The sequence below is a fragment of the Bubalus kerabau genome, chromosome 1 (assembly GCF_029407905.1).
Source record: "Bubalus kerabau isolate K-KA32 ecotype Philippines breed swamp buffalo chromosome 1, PCC_UOA_SB_1v2, whole genome shotgun sequence".
Lineage (NCBI taxonomy): Eukaryota > Metazoa > Chordata > Mammalia > Artiodactyla > Bovidae > Bubalus > Bubalus kerabau.
Window position 1 is genome coordinate 169,680,559 of NC_073624.1, and position 7,820 is coordinate 169,688,378.

At 39.9% G+C, this 7,820-nt stretch overlaps 1 protein-coding gene across 1 annotated transcript; it reads left to right on the forward strand.

Annotated features, from left to right (window-relative positions):
• Positions 1–6,472: 6,472 nt before the first annotated feature.
• On the forward strand, positions 6,473–7,543 carry LOC129622223 (tubulin alpha-1C chain-like). The gene has a single exon (XM_055539041.1). It carries the CDS (start codon positions 6,553–6,555, stop codon positions 7,441–7,443), a length of 891 nt encoding a protein of 296 aa, XP_055395016.1. The 5' UTR covers positions 6,473–6,552; the 3' UTR covers positions 7,444–7,543.
• Positions 7,544–7,820: the final 277 nt, after the last annotated feature.

A 7,820-nucleotide genomic window follows, 5' to 3' on the forward strand; every position in this document is an offset into this window, starting at 1 on the left:
GTAAACTTAGCCGTTCAATGTCATGCTTACCACACAGTAAGCTAGCAAATTTTTTTTGGCATTTTAAGTAAATTGTCACTTATAATGAATTTTGTGGTTTCCTCCTAAGTTTTAAAACACTAATTCAGCTCCCTATTTTAATGAAACCATAAAAGGAATACAGAGTATTTCAATTTGAAATTTGATTTTATTTAAATTTTAATGGGACCAAATAATTTCTATGTTTTGGATCACGAACTATATAGGTGTGAATCATGAACATACTATACATGACTGACATTGAAATAAGATCAGTTTATATGGCATCTTTTTTTTTCCCTGGCCACATTCTGTAGCATGCAGGATCTTAGTTCCCCAACCAGGGAACAAACTCAGGTCCTTGGCAGAACATGGATTCCTAACCACTGAACCACCGGGGAATTCCCATCTATGATCTCTTTTTAAGGGAAATTTGATTTAATAAAATTGTCAATATAAATATGTGTTGCCTTTTTTGTGAATAGTTAAGTATAGTATTTTTAGTGTGCTAATCTAAAAGACTGAGGGAGAATGCTTTATATGGCTAACATTTGCCATGAAGTTGGTAGTTATTAATATCTAAGGAATAAAAATTTTAAAGATATATATTTGGATTTTTATTAATTTTGTTTTCCTAAAATTACTAATGGCTAAATACATATTTTGGGATGGGGAATATAAAAAACAGTGATGATTTGATAAGGTAGAAAAGGAGGAATAAAAATTATCCTACCTAGGATTAGCTGAAGTTGTTCAGGAAATCGAGAGGGTTTGCAAGTGTTACAGTCAGACTCCCATCATTACGAACCTTAAATTTCCTTCTTCTCCCCAGGCCTAACCCATGTGATCGCTCACATCTCAGTAATCCTGCCAGAGCACCCAGAGTGCTGAACTGGTCATGCAATCTTAACTTGTCATGGCATAACAGCAGCAGATATACTTGAGAGACTGTCTTTACTCTAGGTGATGGGGTTGGGAATTGCCCTTTAAACTGAACAGAAGCAACAGATTAGGGGGAAATACTTATATAAAATACAGAAAAAGGATTAGTATTCAGACACTGTAAAGAGCACATACAAATCAATATGAAAAAAGAAACTTGGAAACAAACAGAAAATTCACCAAAAAAGTGCAGCACCTCATTAGCATTTAGATAAACACAAAATAAAACAAAATCACAATGGTAAAATTGAAAAGTTTGACTACAGCATTGATCAAGGGATAGAAAAGTGGATTTTCTTCTGGTTAGAGTGCAAATTTATTCAGCTCCTTTAAAATGTATTTGTTAAAATTGCAAATATGTGTATCAAAGGTCCCAGCTACTTAATTTCTCCTTGTTTATACTAAAAAACCTCTTGCACTGTTCACAATGAGGCACACACACACACATATTCACTGCATGCACACATATATTCACTGCAGCATCATTCACAATCATGATAAGTTGAAAGAAAACTAAGTCCCCATCAAGACAGAAGTGTATGCATGCATACAGAACATGCATGCAGATCATGTAGTACTGTTCAATGGCGGTCAATAAAAATGAGCTATAGCTGTGTATTGATAAGAAATAATCTCCAAGACAGACAGAATAGAAACTGTAAACCAGACTTATAATGTGTCACCATTTATTTAAAAAGAGGGAAAGAAAGCATGAAGTAACACTATAGATTTTCTACAATAGTAGCTTTCAAAGTGTTTTTTTGGAAATGATCCTCAGTGAGACACACATTTTATATCTAGACTGAGTGAACCCTTACTACATACAGTACTCTGAAACTTTTCTATCCTGTTTTGTTCCATGCCATTCCATTCCACTTTTCAAAATGTTGGTCCTGGCTCATTAAACTGATTCAGGACTCAACCATAGTTTGAAAAATATTGCTCTGAAGGTGCACACTGAAGTATGTAAATAGACAGAAAAGTAACTGAAAGGCAACACACTAAGCCAGTATCAGAGTTTGCCTTTGGGGAGAAGGCTGATGGACGGTGGTCCCAGGGGTTCTAGAGTCTCTTCTGTGATACTTAGGTTATTGTACATTTGTCTGCTTATTTTATAATGGGCATCCATAAATATACATTTTAAAATGTACTTTTTAGAGAGTAAGAAATCAAAGCTATTTTCAAAACTCAAGGAATTACTGGGATTGAAAGAATGGTGGCCAAGGGTCTTAAAGAAAAATTGTTGCACTGTATATTGAGTAGTACAGAAGGCAGGCATTCTAGCTAACTATTTCTGTTTTGTGTCTATGTCCACATATATAAAAAATCAACTAAACTACATTAGTTTTAGATATCAGTCTAGACAAACAAATAATTACAGGGGTGGTGTGGGGAGGGAGATGGGAGGGAGGTTCAAAAGGGAGGGGATATATGTATACCTATGGTTGATACATGTTGAAGTTTGACAGAAAACAGCAAAATCCTGTAAAGCAATTATCCTTCAATTAAAAATAATTAAAAATTTAAAAATAAATTTATTTAAAAAGAATAATTATTTCTGCAAAGAAACATTGCTGTAGAAAATATAATGTATGTATACTTGGAAGGAAAGTTATGACCAACCTAGATAGCATATTCAAAAGTAGAGACATTACTTTGCCAACAAAGGTCCGTCTAGTCAAGGCTATGGTTTTTCCTGTGGTCATGTATGGATGTGAGAGTTGGACTGTGAAGAAGGCTGAGTGCCGAAGAATTGATATTTTTGAACTGTGGTGTTGGAGAAGACTGTTGAGAGTCCCTTGGACTGCAAGGAGATCCAACCAGTCCACTCTGAAGGAGATCAGCCCTGGGATTTCTTTGGAAGGAATGATGCTGAAGCTGAAACTCCAGTACTTTGGCCACCTCATGCGAAGAGTTGACTCATTGGAAAACACTCTGATGTTGGGACGGATTGGGGGCAGGAGGAGAAGGGGACGACAGAGGATGAGATGGCTGAATGGCGTCACTGACTCGATGGACGTGAGTCTGAGTGAACTCTGGGAGTTGGTGGTTTATCTTCACATTTTTATACTAAGGGTAATTTACTAAGCCTCATCTGAAAGGTCAAGTAACTCATGTTTAAAAGAAGTTAGACATAGTTCCTAGAGGAGGTAGATCCTTTACATCTCAAACATTTAAATGGTATTAAATGTAGATGAATTAGAACTAAATGATTTCTTGTGTGAATTTCTCAACACAGTAAAAACACTCATAAGAAAAAGAATATTTTCTTTTTTGTATTTTGTTTCCTAAATATACATTTTCATATGACAATTATAAAATAAATTGGATCTTTTAATGGCCACATTAAAATTTCTCTATAAATGTTTTGAAAATAAATTCTTATGGTAAAATATGTAAGTCTTCTCAGAAAGCACATATATAAGAATAATTTTTCAAAATCTTAGCTGTTGCTAAAGCAATGACATGGAACAACAGACTGGTTCCAAATAGGAAAAGGAGTATGTCAAGGCTGTATATTGTCACCCTGCTTATTTAACTTATATGCAGAGTACATCATGAGAAACGCTGGACTGAAAGAAATACAAGCTGGAATCAAGATTGCTGGGAGAAATATCAATAACCTCAGATATACAGATGACACCACCCTTATAGCAGAAAGTGAAGAGGAACTAAAAAGCCTCTTGATGAAAGTGAAAGTGGAGTGTGAAAAAGTTGACTTAAACCTCAACATTCAGAAAACGAAGATTATGGCATCTGGTCCCATCACTTCATGGGAAATAGATGGGAAACAGTGGAAACAGTGTCAGACTTTATTTTGGGGGGCTCCAAAATCACTGCAGATGGTGACTGCAGCCATGAAATTAAAAGACACTTACTCCTTGGAAGGAAAGTTATGTCCAACCTAGATAGCATATTCAAAAGTAGAGACATAAGTAATGTCATTTGCCAACAAAGGTCCGTCTAGTCAAGCCTATGGTTTTTTCTGTGGCATGTATGGATGTGAGAGTTGGACTGTGAAGAAGGCTGAGTGCTGAAGAATTGATGCTTTTGAACTGTGGTGTTGGAGAAGACTCTTGAGAGTCCCTTGGACTGCAAGGAGATCCAACCAGTCCATTCTGAAGGAGATCAGCCCTGGGATTTCTTTGGAAGGAATGATGCTAAAGCTGAAATTCCAGTACTTTGGCCACCTCATGCGAAGAGTTGACTCATTGGAAAAGACTCTGATGCCGGGAGGGATTGGGGGCAGGAGGAGAAGGGGACGACAGAGGATGAGATGGCTGGATGCAATCACTGACTCGATGGACGTGAGTCTGAGTGAACTCCGGGAGTTGGTGATGGACAGCGAGGCCTGGCGTGCTGCGATTCATGGGGTTGCAAAGAGTCGGACATGACTGAGCGACTGAACTGAACTGAAAGCAATGATTATGTTCACATTTAACTTCATCTACTCAAGGTTTCTCATTAAGGTAAAAAAAAGAAGGTCTTTGGAACTTTTCTTTAAAAATGAGAATTTGGGAAGAAAAACATTATTTTAGAAACCATGCTACAGGTTGTGGCGAGGAAGGGAAAGAACAGGAAGAAGGGAGAGAGGATAGTATACATCCACCTCTTCTATTGTGGATCTGAGGTTGAGAGGAGGCAGAGGGGACCTTGTGACCAATATGGAGGTTAAGGCCTTTCCTTTAAATAGCTTTACATTCCTCGGAGTTAAGAGTGAGACTTGTGCCTATGACATGTGAATCTGGAAAAGTGGCTTATATGCAATTTGGCACCAAGCTAGCCTAGGACTGTGAAAGTGATGTGGTCTATGATGAGAACTCAGAATAAATTATAAATGTGTCTTATTGAGACCTGAAGGGAGGTGAAAATTATAATTTTTAACAATTTTCAAACCCTTGATTTTATTGCAAGTTATAATTTATTCATTTTTTTGTTGTTGTTGTTTGCTCTGTAAGCTTGCCTATTCAGTATTTGCATTTTGTAGCTTGGGCGGTAAAGTGTCTGCCTACAATGTGGGAGACCTGGATTCTGTCCCTGGGTCAGGAAGATCCCCTGGAGAAGGAAATGGCAACCCACTCCAGTATTCAGGCCTGGAAAAATCCCATGGACCGAGGAGCCTGGTAGGCTACAGTCCATGGGGTCGCAAAGAGTCAGACACGAATGAGAGACGTCACTTCACTTCAGTTTTAATAAAATTAGTTTTATTTGCTATAATGAATTTAAAATTTTAAAGTGTGATAGTCTCTTAACTGCACATATCTGAAGCCTAGCTTTTCAGTGGACACAGTATACAAGACACCACTTACTGCTAGTGGCAGCCTGGTGTAATGGCAGGTAAATTTTCCAAGAGCTAAATAGTCTTCCAGATGTTGTAAATAACATTGTCATGTTACTTAGGGGTCTGAGAAGTAGAAGGAAGGAATTATGCATCCAATATCATAAAATATTGAAGTGTTACAAACTCTATATACTGTTTCATTGGTAGTATTAGCGCTTCTGCTTTTTTTTTTCCCCTGAATTTTACCCCATTTTTCCATTAATACAGCATTTGAAGGGGAAAACCAGGGTCTTCACTAACTGCAGATTTTTTTTATCCACAGCATCTGCAGGAATTGTTGTGTCACAGAGGAAAGTATGTCAGATCAGTGATCCTATTCAGCAGATCCTAATCCAGCTGCACAAAGTCATCTACATCACTCAGGTCAGTGTGCCAGCTTTTTATTTCCTTTTCATCATAAGTAAAAGTTTGGTGCTAATATTGCCAAAGAACTCCTTTGTGATACCCTTAGAATCCACTTCTGTGTATGTTCTCTGGGTTCTGCTAATATGGAATAATGAAATCTTGCAGTTTCTTTCTTTCTTTCTTTCTTTTTATGTATAAGCTATTTCCTCTTTAGTAATGATGTGCACCAGTTCCCCTGGATTATACTGAGATATGACCCTTGTTGTTGAGTTAAAGCTCACTATTGTGGGTCTTAAGAGGAATGAGTATCTCTTTTAAAGATATTAGCCCTCATTTGTCCTAGGTGAGGTTAGTGTAGAGTTTTGAAGCAAAAGAAGTCTTGTCTTCTCAGATGCAGGGTTTAAAGCTACTTCCACTGGCAAGGATAGCTCAGAGTGAGTTGAGTTTCAAGACAGTCAGTTTTATCTGGGTCCAACAACATGTCCCTACTTAGAGTTTTAGTATTCTAATCTTTTTTTTTTTTAACTTTTGCATGAGAAATTTGGTGAAATGAGCATTCAACTGACACTGTAACTCAGCAATCTACTCAATTAAATGCTGTTTGATTATTAGCTATACCAGTGCTGTGGTAGCAAGAAGTACATTCTATTAGGGCTGCCATGGAATCTTTCTGGCTCTTAGACTATGATTTGAGCTGACAGTTAAAGGATTCAAGCCTGTCATTGTCTCTGTTTGTCATTGCCGCCAATAGCTATGCCCGAGGTCACTACACCATTGGCAAGGAGATCATTGACCTCGTCTTGGACCGAGTTCAGAAACTGGCTGACCAGTGCACAGGTCTTCAGGGCTTCTTGGTTTTCCACAGCTTTGGTGGGGGAACTGGTTCTGGGTTCACCTCCCTGCTGATGGAACGTCTCTCAGTCGATTATGGCAAGAAGTCCAAGCTGGAGTTCTCCATTTACCCAGCCACCCAGGTTTCCACAGCTGTCGTTGAGCCCTACAACTCCATCCTCACCACCCACAACACCCTGGAGCACTCTGATTGTGCCTTCATGGTAGACAATGAGGCCATCTATGACATCTGCTGTAGAAACCTCGACATTGAGCGCCCAACCTACACGAATCTTAACCGCCTCATGAGCCAGATAGTGTCTTCCATCACTGCTTCCCTGAGGTTTGATGGCACCCTGAATGTGGATCTGACAGAGTTCCAGACCAACTTGGTGCCCTATCCCCACATCCACTTCCCTCTGGCCACATACGCCCCTGTCATCTCTGCTGAGAAAGCCTACCATGAACAGCTTTCTGTAGCAGAGATCACCAATGCTTGCTTTGAGCCAGCCAACCAGATGGTGAAATGTGACCCTCGCCATAGGAAATACATGGCCTGCTGCCTGTTGTACCGTGGTGACATGGTTCCCAAAGATGTCAATGCTGCCATTGCCACCATCAAGACCAAGCGCAGCATCCAGTTTGTGGACTGGTGCCCCACTGGCTTCAAGGTTGGCATTAACTACCAGCCTCCCACTGTGGTACCTGGCGGGGACCTGGCCAAAGTACAGCGAGCTGTGTGCATGCTGAGCAACACCACAGCCGTTGCTGAGGCCTGGGCACGCCTGGACCACAAGTTTGACCTGATGTATGCCAAGCGTGCCTTTGTTCACTGGTACGTGGGTGAGGGCATGGAGGAAGGAGAGTTTTCTGAGGCCCGTGAGGACATGGCTGCCCTTGAGAAGGATTATGAGGAGGTTGGAGCCGACAGTGCAGAGGGAGATGATGAGGGTGACGAGTATTAGCATGTCTGCTGCAGTTTCATCTTGGGACTGTATTATTTGTGTTCCGTGGAGCTGCACACTGTGGCCTTATCTTATCAATAAAGGTGATATTTCCACTTCCAAGGTCAAAAAAAAAATGCTCCAGTATATCGGAAGTACCCATATAACCCCCCATCTTTGTGCTCTTCATACTGCCAGTCATCAAATGTAGCAGTTACTCAAGCTTCCAGGGTGCTCCCTTCAGTTGGCTCTTCATCCAGATGACAGTGATGAACTGCAGCAGCACTGCATGCCATGGATCACTAGCATCTTGTATCCTCTTGGCAAACAACCCAGCAGTGGGCTTAGTTCCAAGGGTACAATCAAACCAGTTTTCAAATACTACCTGTGTGGCTCCT

Bases quoted from the DNA above. Each gene is read 5' to 3' on its own strand.
- LOC129622223 (XM_055539041.1), top strand. From the start codon at position 6,553: ATGGAACGTCTCTCAGTCGATTATGGCAAGAAGTCCAAGCTGGAGTTC.